At 41.6% G+C, this 24,631-nt stretch overlaps 1 protein-coding gene across 1 annotated transcript in view; it reads right to left on the minus strand.

Moving 5' to 3' along the window:
• Positions 1-4,482: 4,482 nt before the first annotated feature.
• ALKBH8 (alkB homolog 8, tRNA methyltransferase) overlaps positions 4,483-24,631 on the minus strand; it is an 86,115-nt gene continuing 65,966 nt past the window's right edge. Inside the window, 4 exon segments of the mRNA XM_030200258.1 lie at positions 4,483-5,033; positions 11,346-11,495; positions 16,744-17,009; positions 21,884-22,035. Coding sequence (XP_030056118.1) covers positions 4,530-5,033; positions 11,346-11,495; positions 16,744-17,009; positions 21,884-22,035 — 1,072 coding nt within the window. The 3' untranslated portion in view covers positions 4,483-4,529.

Consider the following 24,631-nt stretch of genomic DNA (forward strand, 5'->3'; position numbering starts at 1 on the left):
GTTCTCTTCCATCTTTCATTGTGTAACAAATTTTCCAGTTAGTACTTCTTTTTTAATCCTTCATTTTCTATTTCATTACAGTTTCTTCTCTATGTATTTACAATTAGCCAAACAAGTTATCTGATCCCTTCTCTAATGAATAGCCTGTGAGGAAGCAAAATGTGTAATCTCCAACAGTAGAATGGGCCTGAAACAGAGGAAGGCAAATTAGAAAATGTGACGAGTAAATTAAGCCAAGGAGTCAGGCTTGCCTCTAAATAGGAAACAAAGCCAAGTCAAATTAACAAGATAACAACCGGGAAAAGCATAGCTCATGTAATTATTTCTAACCCTTCTCAGTGCATGTGTGTGTGCGCGCATGCGTATCTTGTGTCTCACTGTGTATGTGTGTGTGTATATTATATATATAAAATACACATACATGTGTTTATCTTGTGTATGTGTTTATCTTTGTGGGCTTGCATGTCTGTGTTCACAGGAATGAATGTGTTCATATGTCAGCCCATGTATGTTTCTGTGTGTGCATGCTTACATGTGTGTCTGTGCACGAATGGGTGTGTTAGTGTGTGTATTCATATCTGTGTTGGTCCTCTGTGTGTCTAATTTGGAGAGATAAGAAGGAAGCACTGTTTGAAAAGTACAATTCTTTAGTAGAGGGGAGATTGTTTGGGGTGTGGGTCAGGTTGTGGGGTGGTTTGGCAGTTGCAGGATAGTGGGGTGGGGTAGTTTGCTTCTTTGGGTGGAGCAGTTGCAGTGGGTAATTCTTGTGGGTGAGGGTTTGGTGTAGGGCACTTTGTAGGGTTGTGGGCAGTTGTGGGGTCAGATTTCTGGGGGGGGGGGGGGAGGTGCAGATTATAAGACAGTGGTAGAATTGCAAGGAGCAGTTTTCAAGGGTTTAGGAACAGCTTAGTAAAAGGGCCCCTTATTACTTCACTCCCACCCTACCAACAGTCAGAAACCAATTTTTCATCTTAACTTCTGGAACAGAGGCTCCATTTTATTCTTATGTTCAAATGCAGCAGATATTTCCCAGTGTTGACAGTTAGCCCTCCATTGCTTGAAAAACTTGCTAATTACTTCCCTTTCTTAATTCATTTTATATATACATTTTTTTTTAGATAGTGCTGGGGGGGTGTAGTCGGCTGTCTTGGTACATGTAGGTACCAATGACATATGAAAATATGGGAGGGAGGTTCTGGAAGCCAAATTTAGACTCTTAGGTAACAAATGGAAAATCCAGAACCTCCAGAGTAGCATTTTCAGAAATGTTCCCAGTTCTACACATATGACCCAAGAGGCAGGCAGAACTCTGATGTCTGAATGCGAAGGTGCAGCTTTGAGGGATTTAGATTTGTTAGGAACTGGACAACATTCTAGGGAAAGGGAGGGGCTATCCTGAACAGATGGGCTTCACCATAGCAGGAGACAAGTATCCCTGGGTGGAGGGGAAGGGAGAAGAAGTTACTGGTACCTAGGAGACTTTGCAGGGAAAGTGTTAGCAAAGGGAGAAGCCATGAGGAAGATGGGCCTCTCTGGGTCCATAGACAATATGTAACGGTTCCCAGGGGGTGGAGCTGTTAGAGGGTCCAAATAGGTTTGATGAACCTACCCCTATGGAAGTAGAGGGGCTTGAGAAACTTGGGGAGGATCAAATGTCAGATGCAGCAAATTGTGTGGAACCAGAGTATAGAAATGTGAATGAGAAAAGGGGTTTCTCATATACCTTGGAAGATCTACTTACAACTTTCTGGTTGGTAGCTATGGAGCGGGGACATAGTGCCTAATACGTGAGAAAACTATCCCAAGGGGACTGAATTGAGGTGGGGGCTCTGACTGAAACACAAAGGACATTTACTTTTTTCTTCCCAGCCACTCTACTGGTAGCTCTAGCTGTGTGCTTTAGGTTACTGTTATGCTGAAAAATGAATTTCCATCCCCTTCTGGGACATATTTTATATGTAAGGAAACAAAAAATATGTATAACAATATTTGTTTAGATGGACTTTCAGAAATAATGAAAATATACACAGTATTTTAAAGATTTTGGAACACAGTGATTGTGAGCCGAGTTAGAACTTCATGATTTTTGGGTGAACAATTGAGTCCTTATAAGAGTAATACAGTGCACTCCATTCTATGGGGACAAACTTCGGTTTAGCGCACCACTGATAAGTGCAAGATTCGCTTACATGCATGGTTTAAGGCCGCTCCTCTGCAGAAAAGACTCCGCATAAGAACGTGCATGGAATATGGAAGCCAATTGGCGCGTGACAACCAACGAGATTTCAAATTTACCACCCCTTTAACTGCCACAGGCAGAATAAGCGAAAGAATGTTGTTAGAGTGTACAATGGAGTTATCACCGCTGCGGAACTGTAAGACTTTAACACTGGCTGAACGAATAGAAGTTCGTAAAAAATTAGAAAACAAACCAAGTCAAGCATCTATTGCTAAAGAATATGGTGTCAATCCCAGTCAAATTTCACGTGTCTTGAAGCAGAAAGATCAGCTTCTGGAAGACTGGCAAAACAATACAAATCCACACAAGAAACTTAAAAGGGCGGGAAAAGCTGAGGAGGTTTTCTCGAGTCAGGAGCAGACAGTTTCCTGTCAGTGGTCCACTGCTTATAGAGAAAGCTAACCAGCTAGCTGAAAGTCTTGGACTAACTGAATTCAAAGCCACTGTTGGATGGTTGGAAAGATGGAAGGAGAGGAACAACATAAAATTCAAGAAACAGCATGGTGAGAAACAAGACGCTGATGACTTTGGTGCTGAAACTTGGGTTGTTTCAGTTCTTCCTACCATCTTGAACGAGTTTGCACCTCGTTACATTTTCAATGCTGATGAAAACGGTCTCTACTGGCGAGCAATTCCTGATGGAACAATTGCATTCAAACATGCGGAAACTATTGGAGGTAAAATGTCAAAGGACCGACTGACGATCCTCCTTTGCTGCAATATGGATGGGAGTGAGAAGTTGAAACCCCTCGTCATTAGAAAGAGCAAACAGCCCTGGGGAAATTTGGAAGCAGTGGCTAAAGAAGTTAGACACTAGAATGTGGGCACAAAAGTGTTAGATTTTGTTGCTTTGTGATAATTGTGCTGCACACAGGGATGATGTCAGGCTATCTAACGTCAAGGTGGTCTTCCTGCCACCAAACACTACCTCTCTGATCCAACCTATGGATCAGGGCATAATAGCCAATTTCAAACAAAATTATCGGGCTCTTGTGCTAAGTCGTCTGATGAGCGTTATGGATGACCAGACTGGCAAGGATAAACGTGCTGTTGAACTGGCTCATAATCTATCACTGTTGGATTCCCTACATATGCAGAAAGAAGCCTGGAATCATGTTACACAGGCAACCATTGTGAACTGCTATAAGCAAACAAGCTTTGTTAAGGATGTGGAGAGGGACAAAACAGATGCAGCTGTTGCAAACGCGTCAGATGAACAGGTTATTGACATCCCAGCCTGTGTTACTGAAGAGGAGTTTCATCGCTACGTAGCTGTTGATTACGATCTACAAAGAGCTGACGACAGCACTGATGTCGAGATATGCACCTACACGCAGGCAACAATGGCCGATCATGAAACAGATGATGAAATGAGCAGCGAGGCACATGCTGACGAAATTCAACAACCTCCTCCTGTCACTTTTGCAAGAGAGTCTTAACACCGTGCGGGCCTATCTGGAGGCCACTGGATGTCAGTGCTATGACAGTTTTTACCGTCTGGCAGATGTAGTCTATGGAACTCACAGACCCAATTGTGTACAGAGGACTATAACTGATTACTTCAAGTAAGCCTAACGTCAGTTAACGGAGACTGTATACTGTACGTATAATAAACAGTACTGTACATATATTTATCAGATGTCAAGCTTCTTTGGGTCACAACAGTTAAGTGCACACTCCGGTTAACTGCATGCATTTCTTTGGTCCTAGACCCTTGCACTTGCACTGTATATCTATTTTTGATTTTGCACTATTATTCCATTAAATACTACTAATCTTTTGTAAAATTCTAAGGGCCTGATATTCAGCCAGCAGCAATAAGTGTTTTGCTGACCGCCGCCAGCATAAGTTGGGCCACATCCGGGCCCCAGCATTGAATTTCTGCGTTTCCAGAGCCAGCACACACATAGCTGGTTAAGTGCGATATTCAGCACTTAACTGGCTATGGGTTAATGCATAAATATAGGACTGATTTTTATGCGGTCCTATTTACGTGGTTAAGTGCTGAATACTGGTGATAACTCCGCCCTCAGAACACCCCAAAATGGCCGGTTTTCAGTTCAGTGCTATCTGGTTATTCACTAACTGGTTAAGTGCCGCTGAAAAATTAGCGGTTAGCCCCAAACAGGTGATTTAACCAGTCAAGAGCTGTTGCTTGCCAGTTAATTGTTTTGAGTATCGACCCCTTAAAAAGACTGAACAATGAAAAATACAATAAAAATAGACGCTACTCACAGAAAAAATATTATATAATCTTAAAATGCATTTATTCCAAAATGTAAATAACAATTTACAGTTTTTCCAAAATTACGCACCAGTTTCCTTGATCATGATAGCTTTGCAGAATTCTGATATTATGCAATTTTTTGCATGCTGCTTCCAGTTCTCCTTCACAGAAGACATGATAATAGCGGTGAAATACTGAGCTGGACCCATGTCCAGAAGGTTTAGTTATGCCCGCAGGTCCATCTATAACTTTAGCTCCATTTTTCAGGTGCCAAGGAACCAGTACATCTTGAGAATTAAATGAGGTTCTATTAGTGTGAACAGGTAATCTGGGAGTAACTGCCTGACATACGTTATGCTGCTTGTCCTTGAAGTTATTGATAGCTTGCTCAGAACATGCTGCAGTCCGACTGCTGTTGTCAAGCATTTGATCACTATTTCTGTTGACTTTAAGGTACTTTGACCTCTGTTTGTTGAATTCTTGTTCCATGGCCCAAACATAAATGAGTGCCTTTCCTCCAGGTCTTAAAAGTCGGGCTAATTCACTTAAAGTAGCCATTCTTCTCTCCTAAAAAAAATGTAAAATTTGATTCTGAAGGCAGTGAAATAAATGTGTCCGACAACAACAATATTGCTTGAATGAAATAAATCAAACTCTAGACCTCTAGTGTGAAAGATACTAACTGGATATTTGATGAATCATTGTCCTGTGCAGAGAGGTTTCAACTTAATAAAATAGCTAAAAGTGTTCCGACCATGACCTATCTTTGTATAAAACGTGTTATGTCTAAGACTCTGTAGGAAATCATAAATTTCAGTCTGTCAAACTATTCGCCACATTTACTAGCAAAAAATTAGCACAGGGCTGAATTCAGTAAATGGCACCCAAAGTTAGCTATATATAAAAAAAAAAAAAACCCCGCACTAAACTAGTATTCTCCAAAGGGCACTTGCCCTTTGCAAATACTAGCTTAGTGTGGATCTTGCATCTAACATTGTGCGCTAAATTTACACCTGCTGAAACCTGGTATAATGCCAGCACCCAACATAGGTAAACAGCAAACAAAACAAGCAGAAGTGTCCCTCTAACAACAACCCACAAAAAAAATGTACACAAAAGAAAAAGTAGGGGGCAGACCAAGTGCATATCCAAACAGTGTGTTTATTTTAAAATAATTCAAATAAAATAGACAACGCAGGTCTGTGTTTCTGCACCTGTGGTGGCTGCCTATGGAGTCAAGTACTATCTGAGCCAATGATGATAACAAAATAAAAGGCTAAGACATCAAAGGTCACAACATAATAAACATGATGGATCACAGAAATTGCCAAAGCGAAGTGCGTAGTGTGTCGTAAAACACAAACTTAGGTACAGATATGATATTTTTGACAACTCTTCCCATGGAATACATTTCGCAACCTGGTACAATCAATGGTATTAAACCATTTAGATTACTGCAATGGAATTTACGCGGGATGCAAGGAACAGACCTTAAAGAAACTTCAGACCGCACAGAACACGGCAGCTAGGTTTATATTTGGAAAAACGCAATTTGAAAGCGCAAAACCCCTCCGCGAAAAACTACACTGGCTCCCAATCAAAGAACGCATTACCTTCAAAATCTGCACCATGGTTCACAAAATAATCTACGGTGAAGCCCCTGGATACATGACAGACTTGATCAACTTACCAACTAGAAACATATCAAAATCAACACGAACATATCTAAATCTGCACTACCCAAGCTGCAAAGGCCTCAAATACAAATCAACTTACACATCCAGCTTTTCTTACATAAGCACACAACTCTAGAACACATTACCAAAAGCCTTGAAAACGACGCACGACCACCTACACTTCCGGAAATCACTAAAAACTAACCTATTCAAAAAGGCATACCTTGCCGATCCAACCTAAATGCCTGATCTCTGCGACACAACAAAATTAAGTACGTAATGGACATAACTCAAATCTTCCGCTGTATGTTTCCCTAAATGGAACTGTGCCACATGAACTTTATCCTACCACATCACTTTGTATTTGCTCTCACCAGAGCCGGCAAACACCTTCCGCTACTATGTAAGCCACATTGAGCCTACAAATATGTGGGAAATGTGGGATACAAATGTAACAAATAACTAAAATAATTGTATAACAACGTGCCTAAGTTTTGGGAACGCTCCCTGATCCGCCCATACTGCTCTCATAGCTACGTCCTTTTTCAGTTGTGCGCTATGAAATTTAGATGTGTTATGTTCTGGAATGGTGACTAGGGCATGCAAATCCAAATTACTGCCAATTAACTTCAATTAATTTCAAACAGTTTTTATTCAGGATCAAATTTGTACAACAAGCTTCATAGCAACACACCATTACACCATATGCAATCATGCTGTGCACAGTCACTTGTATTCAGACTGCCATAACCATGCCAATGAACAAGCAGATCTATGATCCCGATTTTAGTTCTTACCACTCAACCCCTCTATAAACTGGTGCTCAAAATGTAAATATGATGGCCTTCAGCCTGGACTCTTATGACCTCAAGCCATCTATGGAGTGTACTGAAACAGACCCTACATCCTTCCCCCAATTAACTCCAATTATTGATTGTTGATGCCTTGTTAACTAATTAATCTGCATGCACATCTTCCCTGGGCAAACTATAGAGAATCTGGGGGATAGAAACTACGTACAACATTTAAACAAAACCATAATAAATAAAACTAAAAAGCAATTCAAGCCATGCAGTTCGCCTAAGGCAATAATACCACCCTCTCCCTAAATACTTCTAAAGTCAAGTTAATCTATGAACAAATGTATTTTTGTAATGTAAAAACAGACGTAATGAGAGCAGTACTAAGACATTTATATCTTACTACATTTCCAGCCACACTACTCACTCCCTATTTTAGAAAAGAACTTCCCCCCAAATTCTATATATGGTGCCTTAAGTTGTGCATGCTAATTTGATGCATGGCCAAATTGCACACACAATTTAAATTAACAAGCCAATTAGTGCTGATAATTGGTACTTAACTAGAGGCAGTAGTTGACTTTAATTAGAATTAATGCACACAACTTTCTAGGCATATTCTATAACGCAGTGTGTATAAATTCTAATGCGCGCAGTCAAAAAGGGGGCATGGCCATGGGTGGGTTGTGGGCGTTTCCAAAAAAAAAAAAAAAACCAACTATATGCACTATTATACAATACATCCAATCTGCGCCTAACTTAGTTGAAGTATTTAGGGCCTGGTTTTAGTCTCAAGAACGGCGCATGAGCATATACTATAAACCACATGTAACTTTAGGCGCAGTTTATAGAATCACACTAACCGCGTGGTTTTTTGGCACCGATTTTTAAGGCACCATATATAGAATTCCCCCCTTAGTATTTCAGAGTTCCAACCACCATAAGCACAGCACCGAGAGCATTTTAGAGAACATTTGGCTGGGCATTCCACCGTTGGTCAATAAAACGCCTGAATCTTCTGTTCCTGAACTCCATATGTTCCCTCACTTGTAGCAAGAGAAAAAAGATGGTCAGTAGCAGGGGGTATTCAAGAAAAACTGCTTCCAGTGGCAAGGGATAAGATGGTACCCACCTCCCCTCACCAAACTTGTAAACCACACTGTAGCTTGATGGAAGAGAAAGTCTATGATAGCTTTCATGAGCTAGTACTGCCTTCCTCAGGGCAGCAGAATGAGTAAAATATGGCAATACTAGAAAATATAAGTGAGTCATACTTATATTTTCTGACAGTACCAGTTTTTGCTTATATATATATATATATATATATATATATATAAGTAAAAAAAAGGCCCGTTTCTCATACAAATGAAACGGGCGCTAACAAGGTTATCAGGTAATGGCAATTATGTTTTTAAGGGATCCGTTAGGAGAAATATTCTGTCATGATAAGTAATAATTGGGAAGGGTGTATAATGAGTAATATGCTCCAGGAGTATGAGATACGGATTGTTTTATCTATGTTTTTTTTAGATCTTTCTTTCTGATTTTTATTTATAGTATTTTTTAAAAGATAAAGAGTACGCAGACTCCATCCATGTCCAGCATTTCTCCTCTCTTCCCTCACCTCCATCCATGTGCAACTCCTTCCTGACTTCCCTCCCCTCCATCCATGTCCAGCAACTCTCCATGCTCTCCTGCCTTCTTCATCCACCCATATCCAGCAAATTTCCACTCTCCCCTGCACCCATTCATCCATCCATGTCCAGCAATTCTCCTCTCTCCCCTCACCTCCATCCATGTGCAACTCCTTCCTGACTTCCCTCCCCTCCATCCATGTCCAGCAACTCTCCATTCTCTCCTGCCTTCTTCATCCACCCATATCCAGCAAATTTCCACTCTCCCCTGCACCCATTCATCCATCCATGTCCAGCAATTCTCCTCTCTCCCCTGCCTTCCCCTCCATCCATCCAGGTCCAACAACTCTCCATTCTCCCCTGCTCTCTCTCCTCCATCCATCCATCCATCCATATCCAGCAACTCTCCATTCTCCCCTGCCCTCTCCTCCATCCATGTCCAGCAACTCTCCATTCTCCCCTGCACCCTCCTCCATCCATCCATATCCAGCAAATTTGCTCTCTCCTCTGCCCCCTCGATCCATCCATATCCAGCAATTCTCCTTTCTCCCCTGCCCTCCCCTCCTGTCCAGCGATTCTCCCTGCCCTCCCTCAGCTCAATGACAGCCCTCCTCTCCGTCCCCCCCCCCCCCCCCCTCCCCGTGTTTAACCCTTTTACTTTCAGGCGCAGCGACGGCAGAGAAGACGACAACACAGCTTCTCCCTTCCCTCACACAGTGTCCCACCTTCACGGAAACAGGAAATGCATCATCGCAGAAGGCGGGACACTGTGTGAGGGAAGGGAGAAGCTGGAGGCGAGCCTGCTGTGTTGTCCTCTTCACTGCTGTCTCTGCACCTGAAAGTAAAATGGTTAAACACGCGCAAGGGGCACCTATGACTGTCCTCCCATCCCATCCATCATTTCTCCTCTGCCCTGCCCTTCCTCCCCTCGATGTCCCGCGATTCTCTCCTCCTGACATCATCTCGCCTCCAGCGTTCCCTTCCCCCTCATTGTTCCGCTCTCTTATGTCATTACGTTTTGATGCGAGGGCGGGGCAATGAGTGGAAATGGATGTTACGAACCCAGGCATCCAGACGTAGGGGCTAGCCTGTACGTCTAGCCCCGTCTTTGGCCGTCTTCAAGTCCAAACTCAAAACCCACCTCTTTACCACTGCTTTTGACACCTAACACTTGCCCTGTCCTTTTATCCTCACCTCTTTATTCCCTTACCCTTAATTGTTCTGTCTGTTACCTGTCTTATCTAGATTGTAAGCCCTTTGAGCAGGGACTGTCTTTTTTGTCTATGGTGTACAGCGCTGCGTATGCCTTGTAACGCTATAGAAATGATAAGTAGTAGAATGTTGGAGGTTCAAATTATATATATATATATATATATATATATATATATATATATATGTATATAAATTAACAGGCTCACCCTTGCCCACATGTTTATCAGTATCTTCAAGACAGTGGTGTTCCTAGGTCGGCTGCCACCCAGGGCGGATCGCCGCTTCGCCCTCCTCCCTCCCTCGTGAATCACGACACCCCCCCCCCCCCCCCCCGGTGCATCACCTCCAGCCCTCCCAAGCGCATCGCTCTTACCGCCTGGGGGTGCAGGGAGCAGTCGCGCAGCTGTCGGCTTTGCCGGTTCCCTGTTCCAAAACAGAAAGTAATGTCAGAGGGAACCGGTGAAGTAGACAGCCGTATGACTGCTCCATGCACCCCCTTTGCAGTGTGTACCTGAGGTGGACCACCCCCACCACCCTGCCCTTAGTTCACCACTGCTTCAAGAAAAATCTAACAGATCAAAGCAACACTTCCCTTTGCTAAATGTTGGTTCTGTCCCATTAAGCGGTGTCTATCCTAATGGTATAAACTATTCTGAAAAACAAAATAACTGCCTATTTTGCTCAGCACTACCATCAAGCTCTCTAATCTATAGTTTCCAGATCTCCCTTGGAACCCTTTATAAAGGCTGGCATTATGTTGTTCACCCTCAAATCCCCAGGTACCACAGTTAATTTTAATGATAGATTAGAAATTAGTAGTAACAGATCTTCAGTTTCATTTTTAGCCATTTCAGAACTTTGGAGTGTATACCATCTGGTCTGGTGATTTACCACTTTTTAATTTGTCAATTTCACCATGACACCTTCCAGGTTAACTGTAATGAGTTTCAGTTCCTCCAAGTCATCACCATCAAACCGTGTTTGCAAAATTTCCCCAACATCCTTTTCACGAAAAAACTATAGCAAAAGAATTGTAGTGTGCACTAAAAACTGAAGCCTTTACTTCCTTTCCTAGATCACCCCTTTTGGTATAAAGTTGCCTTTATAGGCTAGCGCTGCTGGGTGGCTGTTGAATCAGAATCCTATATCAGTTTTGTATTTCCTTTTTGTTTTTCCTATTAATGCATTTTTATTATCATAATTGTATACCGCTTTGATGGTTTTACCTTAAGCAGGTTATCAATAAACAGAACCTTGAACTTTGACATGCACTTATCTTTTTCTTTGTTCTTTATGGTTACACATTGGGTTTGTGCTGGATATATTTGTCAAGTTACTGACACTGCTAGAACAGTGCATTATACTGAGGGTCTCTCTTTCTTCATTATTAATGTATTTAATAAATAATCAAACAATGTTTAGTCCTATTGTTTTGTATGGTGGAGTCATTTGTTGATTACAGATATTTTTCTCCTCTTTGAAATCATTTGTTGCTACCTTCTTCCTAGAAATTTTTCCTAGAGAACATATCTAAGAAAAAAAATGTCACGGCCATACCTCTGTAGAAAAATGGTGAATCACAGCAATAGAGATGCAAGCATCAAAAGAATCACTCCGAACTGGCACCAACAAAGCATCACATACAAATGCCTCAAATTTCTTTTCTCCACAAATGCCCACAAGGCTTTTGCTCCGATCACAACCAACCTGTAAGAGAAAGTCCTTCAGTTAACTCTGTTTTATTATACTTAGGGCTTCTGATTTTAACTGATATACAATGATAAAGCATTCCTGATGCAAAATAAATTAAAATGGTGTTTATTGGATAAAAACTGGAAATACACCACTTCCCCTACTACTTTCTCACCCCTACTCTGGCTTGTTTGATATATATGTTTGATTACATGAGAAAAGGTACCAGAAAGAGTACCTGAGGTGTGAAAACACCGTTCAACACTGTTTTTTTTTTTTTTTTTTAATATCCTGAAAGAACCCCTGGTTATAAAATAGGGGAGAAAGCCTGAATAGTCACAAATGAAAGTGTCACAGGCCAAGAGGGTTCAGTTTTAATTGAGCTGGAAATGCACAGGAGCATGTGGAAACTGCTAGGTGAGAAAAGATTTTTTTAAAAGATTTCCTGAGTCCTCTCCATAAAAAGAAGAAAGATAAAAGTAACAAGGAAGTGTTGCTTTAGGGTCTTTCCATGTCAAGTGGTCTGGTGGTCCCTGCGCGAAGGCTGCAGTATGGGAGTCAAACAGATTATTATATCTCAGCAAGTATTGCATCGGCGAACATAAAACTTTACCAATGTTCATTGGGGACATCTATGAATGTTCACAGAGAATTTCATCGAAATCCTTGATGGTCGCACAGGGATCACCAGACCACTTGACATGGAATGACCTACTGGGATTAAACATAATAAATCTTGCTTCTGTTAAATTCTCAGGCTAAAAGCAAGACATGCAGCTGAATCTGGAACATTCAGATATTGGGGCTCATTTTCAAAACAGAAAAAAATGTCCAAAAAGCAGAACAAAGCAGCAGATGGACCCTTTTTTTTTTTGCCAAAACATCCAAATTGCTATTTTTGAAACCCATTTTTAATTCGTTTTTATATGCAGTTCATCTGCAGTGCGTCCAAATCACAAGGGAGCATGCTGGGTACAGGATCTAGGCATTCCCAGAACTTGGATGTTTTTCTGCCATAATGGAACAAAGGAAAAACATCCATTGTTAAAAAGTTAGTTTGGTCTAGACCTATTTCAATCACGACTAAGTCACAAAAAGGTGTCCTAAGTGACCAGTGACCACTGGAGGGATTAAGGCATGACCCCCCTCATTCTTCCCCAATGGTCACTGACCCCCCCCCCCCCCCCCCCCCCCCCCCCACCCCCAAAGATGTGAAAGAAACAGTAAATACCAGCCTCTATGACACATCAGATGTTATGGCCAGTCGTATAACAACAGCAAGCAGGTCCTTGGAGTAGCCCAGTGGTTGGTGCAGTGCACTGTAGAGAAAGGGACCAAGGCCCATTTATTCACTCTAACTGCTGCACGTGTGGTGAAAGTGTGAGCTCTCCAAAACCCACCAAAAATCTACTGTACCCATATACAGGTGACACAAGGGCTATTGTAGTGCTGTACAGTTGGGTACAGTAGGTTTTTGGTGGGTTTTGGAGGGCTCATCATACAGAATCAGGGAGTAATGATGAGATGTGTACCTGGGACCTTTTATGTGAAGTCCACTGAAGTGCCTCCTAGGGTACCCAATTGCTCTGCTGGGATGTCTGTGTGGCCATTCCCTATAAGTCTCATTGGCGTGTTTTTGTGCATTTTTCCCTTGGATGTTTTTTTTCCCCCAAAAATGGTCACCAAAGAAAAAAAAAACCCCTACACTAAGCACAAAACATCTATAATACATCTAGCAAATGGCCATTTTTGAAACAAAAGGAGACGTTTTTGTAATTTGAAAATTGCTATGTTCGTCACTTGATTTTTAGACATTTTCAGCAAAACGTCCAAAATCGGATTTAGACTTCATATTGAAAATGCTCCTTCACATTAAAGATGTGTTTCTAAGCATTGTGAAGGTATTAAACTACTAAATATAATCAAAATACAAGTTTATTGGTATGCGTATTTAATCTTGATTCCATATGCTGCAGGGGTACGTTTCTTAATATGATGCCTAATTGGAAATTTCAAAAGGTGCATATTTATAAAGGCAATAAAAATAAATCAAAACAAAAAGAAAATAATGTGATACTTGTATTTTCTGATAAGCTTTCAAAGCAGCTGTGTTTATAGAGAGAGACTTGCCATCCAACATCTATTTTGAATGAAAATATTCAAAAACACGTAGGACTTGGATCAGCCTCTAATAAAAAAAGGATAATCTTCTTGGGATCATGGTTACATTACTCAGAATGACAAGCGACTTCTTTTATCAGAGAACCACAATGGTAGATAAGACCCGCTAGGCCCATCCAAGCTGCAAAAACAGCTACCTGCTGAAAATGCCATAAACATCTGGCTCCTTCAAAACCAGAAATCCAAGTTTTCTTTAACCCTTTGGCTGGGTTTTTCCCTCTATCGGTCCTCCTGGAAGTCTGTTCCTTGAATCCACCATTTTTCCATGAAGCTATTTCTGTCCTTGAGATGGGAGGTAGTTTGGAGTAGCCAAGTGGTTAGTGCAGCGGACCTTGATACTGGGGAACTGGGTTCGACGATTCCCACTGCAGCTCCTTGTGACTCTGGGCAATTTACTTAACCCTCCACTGCCCAAGTACACCACTTTGAATGTATTTGCAAAAAACACAGAAAAGAGGTATACCAAGTCCCATTCTCTTTCCCCCATGCACGTGTAGAAAGTACACAGTTTTCTCTGTGTGGACCTTGCATAATTTTCAAAGCAAAAGTATGCACCTAGTTCTACTCCGACAATTACCCCAGTGAAACCTGAGCATGCATTTGTGACAAATTTCTAGGGTTAATTTATAGTACAGCAAAGTACAAACAAAGGTCCAAACAGCAAAAAAGCAGCACCAGGGGCCTTAAAAATAGGGATACAGTTCTTTTAATCATACGCCTTTATGGAACAATCTTTGAAAATGACCCGACACGCGCCATGTTTCAGCGCACAGCACCTGCGTCAGGGGTCTACATCAAACATAAACAATAGTCAAAGAAAAGGTAATATTTATCAAAATAAAATAAAATGTACTGTTATGGGAACCAGTAATAAATCGACAAATATATATAAAATTAGATGCACTCATAAAAACTCTTATTATGTATCAAAAATTATGTAAAAAATATTTTCATGATAATGTATAAAGTACAACATATTTTATTTTGATAAATATTACCTTTTCTTTGACTATTGTATGTTACTATGTTTATATTTGATGTAGACCCCTGACGCAGGCGCTGTGCGCCAAAACATGCCTCGTGTCATGTCATTTTCGAAGATTGTTCCATAAAGGCGTATGATTAAAAGAACTGTGTCCCTATTTTTAAGGCCCCTGGAGCTGTTTTTTTCCTGTTAGGGTTAATTTATATGTTTAAATATTCAAAAGCATTCATTTAAGTGAAAAACCCTCTCCAAACCTTGCCTCACAGAATACACCTGTAAATTTACCCACATATCGAGCAAGCAGTTCTATAAAATACCTATGGAAATGCTTTTCAAAATGATCCTCGTTCACGTAAAATTCTGTTCATAATACAAACCACATAAAAAGCTGAAATGTGACCTTGAAGGCAATGATAACATGCTCAGAAATGTTAATGAATTGTAAAATAATTGAAAAAAACAAAGCAGAAGACATTTGGATATGAGATCCCAATCTGCATCTAAATTACACAAAATAATTCTGAAGGCAAGCTGAATAGTAGTGTCATATAACCATTCAAACAGAACGGTCTATGACATATCTAATGAAAATGGTCATGAGTAAGAATGTGTTGAGCACTATTGTCTGGTAAAATACTTATGAGAAATCTAAACTTATTTTTTTTCTTACATATTATCTTTCTGGCTAATATTCAAGCACAGGCTTTAAGCTGTGAGTCCCTTATTGGTCTTTGGGCTAAGAATAGAAAACTGTAAAGGCTTGCCTTGCTATCCAACCCCACTAGGGACATGATGATGTAATGACCATAGCAAAAGCAGCAGGATTAAACTTCCTGTCAAAAAAATAAAATAGCTAAACATAAATGGCCTTTTAAGGTCATTGGTATTGCAAATACAAAAAAAAGGGTTTTGTTGTAAAATGACCTTTTTTTACCATCTGACTGAAATGCATCAAGTTTGCAGGACTACATATTAGCTCAAACAAGTTGCGTTACTTAGGCCTTCATTTTAGAATTATCCCCTTATGTAAAGAGCAGATAGAGTGGTTTGAGCAGGTTGAAAACACTGTGATACGTATTCTCCATTTTATAAGGGGAATAAACACGTCACTCTTAAAAAAAAAAAAAAAATCTAAATGTAAGAATTTACACTTGCCCCAAGGCATGCATAACTGACTAATGGAAGGGGCAGGTGTAAAGGACAAGACCAGTGCCGCAACTCAACCCCCCCCCCCCTCCCCACTCTCTGATCTCATCTCTCCCCCTTACCACCTCCTTCCTTTAGATTAGACAGGTCCCTAAATAACAACTCCCCAGTAGCCATCCCCTACTTCTCCCCCAGCAACAAGCCCTGCTCCAAACTTCTGATTCTTCCCTTTCATAAAGACCCCCTCTCAACACATACACGTGTGTATTGTTGAAAAAGAGCATGCACTCTTTCTAGAGTGTGCACTTATTTATGTCATTAGAAAAAACTGAGATTTCTGGTTTTTCATGTCATTTCAAATGTAAGCACATCCCTACAAACTGCACACAGGTACAATGAGTCCTTACTGTGGACAGCATATAATTAAGGGATGGGGAGAGTGGCTTGCCTAAAGTCAAAAGGCTCACTGGAAGAAGCAGGCTCTGAGCCTACATCTCCCACTGTTCCCTCTAAGCTGAGCAGAAGTCTTCCACTTATAGTCCTGCCAGTGGGGGACACTTTTTCACTATCACATTTTCAGTAATGAGGGGGACAGGCAAGCTCTGTAGGACTCCAGGGAATCTGCCTATTCCTAGCAATGAAAAACGCAATACTGAAGCACCAGCCCCCCAATGGCAGCAATGTAGTTGGAGAACTCCCGCTCAGCTTAGAGGGAACAGTGCATCTCCCAGTTCCCAAGTTCCTTATTTTAATCATTAAGCCAGCCACACCTATTTTCTTCAGACATTTACAACTAACTGGTGGATACTTTAATTACAAATCTATAACATGAAGTATTTTCTTTAAGGTTTTGTCCATTGTCACTTTGATAAGAATTATAGTGGATTCAAGAAATACGAAATCTTTTCAATATTATTTTCAATTTTACTGTAGGAAAATGTCAGGACTTACCATGTATATGTCTTTGTTCACGCCTAAATATTTTCCATTCCCACAACCTACATCAGCCACTATGGAGCCTTCCGGTAAGGTCTGGAGGAATGCAACAATTTTAGGCCATGGAGTGTGTCTGGTGGTGCTGAAATGCTCTGCTATCTCTTCATAAACTTTGTGTACATAATCTTGCTCCAGCTGCAAGGCTTCCCTTTCACTGTCTGGAACTGAGGGTGCAGTGCTTTTGTGTTGATCTTGCTGGCTGTCACATACAGAGGGATAAGCTATCATGGAAGACAAGAATGAAACAATACAAACAAGATTAAAAGGTGTATTCCTGTTGGGATGTACACAGTGAAGGGGCTGGAGGGCCAATTTTTTTTTTTTTTAAATTTTAAACACTGGCAATATCGTCTCCCCATTCTAACTAACCTTGCATTGGCAGGTGTATAGTGAGATGAGAGTAATTTTATTTCTGCATGCACATTAACCCATTGCAGTCCCCAGGACTCTTTCTTGATATGTATGCTTCTCTGTACATGACAAGCCTCCCCCTTCAGCTTCTTCCTCTCTCTGTTCACAGCAGCTCTTTACCCTACATTTTTATTTCCAGCAATGCAGGACAAGTTTAATTCAGCCATCTTCAACATCTTCAGCATTCACCATACGGTTAAAAAGGACAGCACCCCGTAGAAACGATCAAAGCACAGTATAACAAGACCCTGGCTAAATGGGAACGCATACAGGAACTCTTTCTTACTCATTGCTCATAGAATTTGTTTATGGACATTCATTGCTCATTTGTTTTACTGCATAGTCCAGTGGAGGGGGGAGGGAGGGGTATATATATCTCTCTAAAAATTAAAGGTTCCTGTTTGGGCCTTTATGTTTGATAAGCAATTTATTTTACATAGTGTATATTTTGCTTCTTATGTCTGATGTATATTGCCTTTTCTTTGTAATGTTGATTTGAGCTTCTAATAAAAAGACCTCAAAACAAAAAAGAAAGGGGGACAATACCCCACTCCTCCCAGTTTTACACTGCCAAAGCGTCAAAAGACAGACAGACTGACTACACACTAGGCCTTGCTTTCTTACTCTGCACTATGCACTTGGTAAGAGAATGCATATAATTTTCATTTTACTAAAACTGTACCAGCATTTGTTGTGGTTACTACATAAACATACCCTATTAAAATCCTGTATTACAAAGGAACGCAAGCATCCATGAAACAAGCTGCAGGTTTACAGCTTTTAACTGGGCTAAATCAGGGGTTCTCAACCCAGTCCTTGGGACGCACTAAGACAGTCAGGTTTTCAGAATACCTACAATACATACGCATAAGATAAATTTGACTACAATGGAGACAAATTTGCATGCACTCTCTCATATACACATTTGTTGAGGATATCTTGAAAAACAGATTGGCTTAGAGAACCCCTGGACTAAATAGTACAAACTCGTCTTAGGCTGCCTGCATATGCCATTACAGCTCAGTAAGGGGATTTGGGAGTAGACTGACGAGACAGTAACACTTTACAGCTGAAAGGTCCTATATTTGATAACGGGGGAGAAAGTTAATATCTTTTATTGAGTCCTTCTGTATCTTAATTTCTCCTTACATTGTGAATTTTATAGGCAATTCTTTAAAGAAAAAAATAAAACTATTAAAGTAGCCAGCATTAGCAAAACATTTACATTTTTTCCGTTAAAACTGCAGCAATGTGAAGACTAGAAAATCAGTAACAACAGAAATAATAGTAGGGTGAGCAGAATCTAACATTAGAAGCCAAACAGCAGAAGAATTTAACTGTTTTGTGGAGGGAGGGAAAGGATTTGGGATTTAGCTCACACCTTTTTCAGCAGTAGTTACATTTAGCAACCATAAATTAGAGTGGAGGAGTGGCCTAGTGGTTAGAGCACCGGTCTTGCAATCCAGAGGTGGCCGGTTCAAATCCCGCGGCTGCTCCTTGTGATCTTGGGCAAGTCACTTAACCCTCCATTGCCTCAGGTACAAAATTAGATTGTGAGCCCTGGGACAGAGAAATATCCAGTGTACCTGAATGTAAACTTCACCTTGAGCTACTACTGAAAAAGGTGTGAGCAAAATCCATATTTGAGATTCTACAGGGAATGTTGCTATTCCTAGCAACATTCCATGTAGAAGCCTGCCCTTGCAGATCAGCAGTGCGCGGCCGCACTGCTGATCTGCAAGGGCAGGTTTCTACATGGAATGTTGCTAGTGGAGGAGGTGGTTAGTGCAGTGGAACACTGAACGTTGCTACTATTTGAGATTCTACATGGAATGTTGCTGAGTGGAGGAGTGGCCTAGTGGTTAGAGCACCGGTCTTGCAATCCAGAGGTGGCCGGTTCAAATCCCGCGGCTGCTCCTTGCGATCTTGGTACAAGATCAGGTACAAACTTAGATTGTGAGCCCTCCTGGGACAGAGAAATATCCAGAGTACCTGAATGTAACTCACCTTGAGCTACTACTAAAAAAGGTGCGAGCAAAATCTAAATAAATCAAGACTTACAATCTAAAGTGGAAACTCTATAAACTGGCACCATGAATTAGGTACCCCAATGCCATGCGCTTAACACAAATTCTATAACAGCTTCTTGGCACCAAGATGCTGCTATAGAACACTAGCGTAAGTCAGCATTGGCACACTTAAAGTTAAGTGCCAACAGTTACACCAAGTCAACAGCAGTTGTAACCGCTGGCACCTAATTATGCTCCAAAGTGCACATGACTACTACTACTACTACTTAACATTTCTAGAGCGCTACTAGGGTTACACAGCTGTACAAATTAATAACTAAGGACGGACCCTGCTCAGAAGAGCTTACAATCTAAAGGACGAAATGTCAAGTTGGGGTAGTCTAGATTTCCTGAGTAGAGGTGTTGTGATTAGGTGCTGAAAGCAAAATTGAAGAGGTGGGCTTTGAGCAATGATTTGAAGATGGGTAGGGAGGGGGCCTGGCGTATTGGCTCAGGGAGTTTGTTCCAAGCATGGGGTGAGGCTAGGCAGAAAGGGCGGAGCCTAGAGTTGGCGGTGGTGGAGAAGGGTAATGAAAGGAGGGATTTGTCTTGAGAGCGGAGGTTACGGGTAAGGGGAGATGAGGGTAGAGAGGTAAGGAGGGGCTGCAGATCGAGTGCATTTGTAGGTTAGTAGGAGAAGCTTGAACTGTATGCGGTATCTGATCGGAAGCCAGAGAAGTGACTTGAGGAGAGGGGTGATATGAGTATATCGGTCAAGGCGGAAGATAAGACGTGCGGCAGAGTTCTGGATGGACTGAAGGGGGGATAGGTGGCTAAGTGGGAGGCCGGTGAGGAGTAGGTTGCAGTAGTCAAAGCGAGAGGTAATGAGAGAGTGGATGAGAGTTCGGGTGGTGTGCTCAGAGAGGAAGGGGCGAATTTTGCTAATGTTGTAGAGGAAGAAGCGACAGGTCTTGGCTATCTGCTGGATATGCGCAGAGAAGGAGAGGGAGGAGTCGAAGATGACGCCGAGGTTGCAGGCAGATGAGACGGGGATGATGAGGGTGTTATCAACATGACTGGTGGGCACACTTCTACGGTCTGTGCCCTGATCGTGACTGAATAGATATGGATGGGCTGGAGTGTAAATTTTAAGGGGCTTCGACGTTAGCTTCAGAACTTTTAGTACAAGAACAGTGCTGGGCAGACTTCTTGGGTCTGTGCCCTGAGAATGGCAACGACAAATCAAACTTTGGGTATACGTATAAAGTATCGCATACCATGTAAAATGAGTTTATCTTGATGGGCAGACTGGATGGACCATACAGGTCTTTATCTGCCGTCATTTACTTTGCCAGGTGCCCTTGGCCTGGATTGGCCGCTGTCATGGACAGGATGCTGGGCTCGATGGACCCTTGGTCTTTTCCCAGTGTGGCATTACTTATGTACTTACTATGTTACTATGACTTATAGCATTCTACAAGTTACGAGTGTATTCCAGAGACATGCCCATTACCCGCCCATACTCTGCCCATGTTTACGCTCCCTTTGCACTTATGCGCTAAATGTCGGTGTGTATGTTACAGAATAGCTCCTGGCACTTACGTGTGTAACTGCCAATTAGAGGTAACTTATATGCACAATTGCTGCCTATCTTTAGGTGCCAATTTAGAAAATTGCTTTTCACATTCACACCTGAAAAGTAAGAGAAGTAGAAAGGGAGGTCATGTGACTTATTTCAGGTCATATAGCAAAGGAGAAAAAATATTTGAACTTTGGCTCCTCAGGGGTCTCAACTTTCCAGCTCCTCCTCTATTTAGGGCCACATTCGCTAAAGGGTTGAAACAGAAAGCCAAGCAGTAGAGCCGCATGCTAAGAACTAAGCATGAGACTTCTACCACAAAGTTAGTGAGAAAATATTCTGCGGCAATACAGTAAGCTGGACTGTCTTTCTTCTATGTTTGTGCAGCGCTGCGAACGCCTTGTAGCGCTATAGAAATGCTAAATAGTAGTAGTAGTAAAGAGAAGCAAATTCAAAGTGCGCAAAACTTGTGCACTAATCAGGGAAAGCTTGCTGGACCCACGTACGCAAAAGTTTGATGGTAATAACGGCTTTGCTGTGCGCAGTTCTAAAGAAAACAAAGTGCCACCACACATCTGTGCACGAACCGGAATGTTGCTCTGCTCATAAATATTAGCCTCACAGAAATTTCTTACACATACAATTTTTGCAAGGCTAATGTATACGTGCAGAACATGTGTAGATGTGTGCGGTTACTTTCATTTTCTTCAGACACACGCACATTAAAGCTGCTCTTCCCTCTGGCAATAAAAATTCTCTTGATTAGCCCTTCTATGCTGCCTAATGGCTTCATTACCATTTATTTTAATACACTATTCGTACATATGTACAACTAATTAATTACCACAGTGAACCACCTTCTGCATCATGCAGCCAGTAATGTTCAAGTACCCCTGACAGTAACCACAACCTTCCGCTTGTGGTGGCTTTCTGCATTGGCCCCTCATAGAAAGAGTACTGGAGGGGGGGAAAGCTGTAGTGTATCATTCTCTAAATGGAATGCACAGAAATTATTTTTCTTTAAAAAAAAAAAAAAAACATTGTAAAAAATGAACCCTTTTTTTTATCACTGAAAGGCCAACGAGGAAACACTTACCACATTTACAAGGGGTTCTTCTCACTTTTCTGAACGTAAAGGAAGTCCTTGTTCCCCTCCTGTTTAAAGTTAAATCTCCAGTATCACAACTGACTGTTCCAATTTTCTGCCTTTCTGTTGCTTGTACTACATCAAACTTCCTTGGTGTAATGCTACCATAAAAGAAAGAAAGAAAGAAAATATGACCATTATTTTTGCCCTGTTCCTCTGGGCTCATCTTTACTGAGGCCATGCTGTACCTCCCTTGAATTTTCCATCATTTTCAACCCATCTTATTCCCAGCAACCTACCCTAGACATCACAATGACAATCTTCACCCAAAAACCACAGCCTGTGGCTCCTCCACACCCTGGTACAGTAAAAACCCCATTATCCAGAGTGGCCTAGTGGTTAGGGTGGTGGACTTTGGTCCTGGGGAACTGAGGAACTGAGTTCGATTCCCACTTCAGGCACAGGCAGCTCCTTGTGACTCTGGGCAAGTCACTTAACCCTCCATTGCCCCATGTAAGCCGCATTGAGCCTGCCATGAGTGGGAAAGCGCAGGGTACAAATGTAACAAAAAATATAAAAATAAAATAAATAAATATGCAGGTTATCTGAGAGTCCATCTGCCTCCAGTCCCCTCTCAGGTAGCAACCTGCAGGGAACAGAAGCAGACTACTGCTAGGGGTCAGAATTGCCGTTTTGAACCCAGAAGCAGAGGGTGAGGCCAGGAGACCATTCTAACATGTCCCACTAGGCTACCAAGGATCTATGGGTGTGTCCCTAGGGTGGCCAGGGATCAAGGGTTCTGACTGGATGGGGAGGATTGCAAAAAGGGGGGGGGGACTCAGAATGAGGGGGCACGTTGGAGAAGTGAGTGGTGGGTATCGGAAAAGGGGAGAGGGAATTGGGACCAGAAGGGGAGGAATGCCAAATTGGGGGGAGGGGGGAGGAGAGGGGAAACAGGAACTGGAATGGGAGGGGATTAGAAAGGGATGGAGGGGATTGAAATGGAAAAGTAGCAGACTGGATCAGCAATTCATACAATTTTGCAGAGTTTTGTTCTTCCACATTTTGACTACTGTAGTTCAGAGCTTATTGGTCTTCCCTCATATATTTTCAAATCTTTACAGATTGCTCAAAACTCTCTCGTACTTCAAAATTTGACCATATATCCTCAATACTGATATCTCTTCATTGGCTTCTAACTGAGATGAGAGATGAGGATTCAATTTGAAGTGTTGGCTCGACTTTAAAGCAATGAAGAATGAGGCCCCTGCTGGTTTATCTGCTTCTCTCAGGTTGCATAAGCCAATGCAAAATCTCTGGTCAATGGATAAACATTTACTTGAGTTCCAAGCTTTCGAACAGTTAGTCTTCTTGGTCTTTGCTCATACAACTTCCAAGCTATTGATCCAAAATTATGGAATTCACTACCTTTAGATTCACGCAAAATTGACTCTCTTTGGCAATTTAAGAAACATTGTAAGATCTATCTGTTTCAGAAAGCATACACGTAACAGTCTATTTAACTTAGCCTGGAAGGCCCTGGGTGTGGAGTCTGGATAAAGCTCTCATGTTGTCTGGATCAATTTTAGCAGACAATGAAAAAGGTGCCGATACTCAGTACCCCCAAGTACCCCCTCAAAAAAAGCCCTGCATATAACAAGAAATTCTCTGTCATTCAGAAGAAGTACATTCCAATCCATTATCAAGAAAAATATTACTCAGCTATCATGCTGAGAGTAAAACATGAAAACAAGCTTCAGCTGGTTAGAGAATATATTACCAACTTCAAGACTGATATTACCAGTTCATATGAATTACTCCTGGATTAAAAGATTTTCTAGCAGAAAAAGTAGTCTATACTCTCTATAAGATAATAGATTGTACATATCCTTCAAATTCTATTCTATTATTTTCAGGCCATGTCAATACAAGTTTTACTGAAAGTCACAGGTGTACAATGCCTATTATGGAAGTAGGGAACTCAAATTGGTGGCAACAGGGTAGGTAAATTTCTTCCCCTCTCCTTGGATTGGCATCAATTAACTTTCTTCCCCTCTCCTCCCTCCACAGACACTGACTCTCTTTCACATGTAGAAACTCACACAGAGGTGTATTTTCAAAGCACATAGACTTACAAAGCTACGTGGAGGGGCATTTTCGAAAGAAACGTCTAAATCAGAATTTGGACATTTTACAAAGACGTCTAAATTCCGAACAGGAAAGAAGGTCGTTTTCGAAAAAGTTGGACGTCTATCTTTTGCGTTCTAAAATAATATGGACATCCTGTGATTTGAACGTCTTTGTTTGTAGGCCATTTTCGGGAAAAAAAAACAACCAAAAAACGCCCAAGTGTAAAACGTTCAAAATCAAGCCATTGGGACCGTAGGAGGAGCCAGCATTTATAGCAGACTGGTCCCCCTGACATCCCAGGACAGCAATAGGGCACCCTAGGGGGCACTACAGTGGAATTCATAAAATGCTCCCAGGTACACATCTGACTATTGCTGCCTTACCTTGTCTGCTGAGCCCCCCCAAACCCACCACCCCCAACTTTACACCACTACCATAGCCCTTATGGGTGAAGGGGGCACCTATACGTTGGTACAGTGGGTTTCTGGTGAGCTTTGGAGGGTTTGCAGTTTCCTCCACAATTATAACAGGTAGGAAGAGGTAGGGGGCTGGGTCCACCTGTTTGCAGTGCACTGCACCCACTACTAGACTACTCCAGGGACCTGCATGCTATTCTGATGGACCTGA

Source organism: Microcaecilia unicolor, chromosome 4 (genome assembly GCF_901765095.1).
Source record: "Microcaecilia unicolor chromosome 4, aMicUni1.1, whole genome shotgun sequence".
NCBI lineage: Eukaryota > Metazoa > Chordata > Amphibia > Gymnophiona > Siphonopidae > Microcaecilia > Microcaecilia unicolor.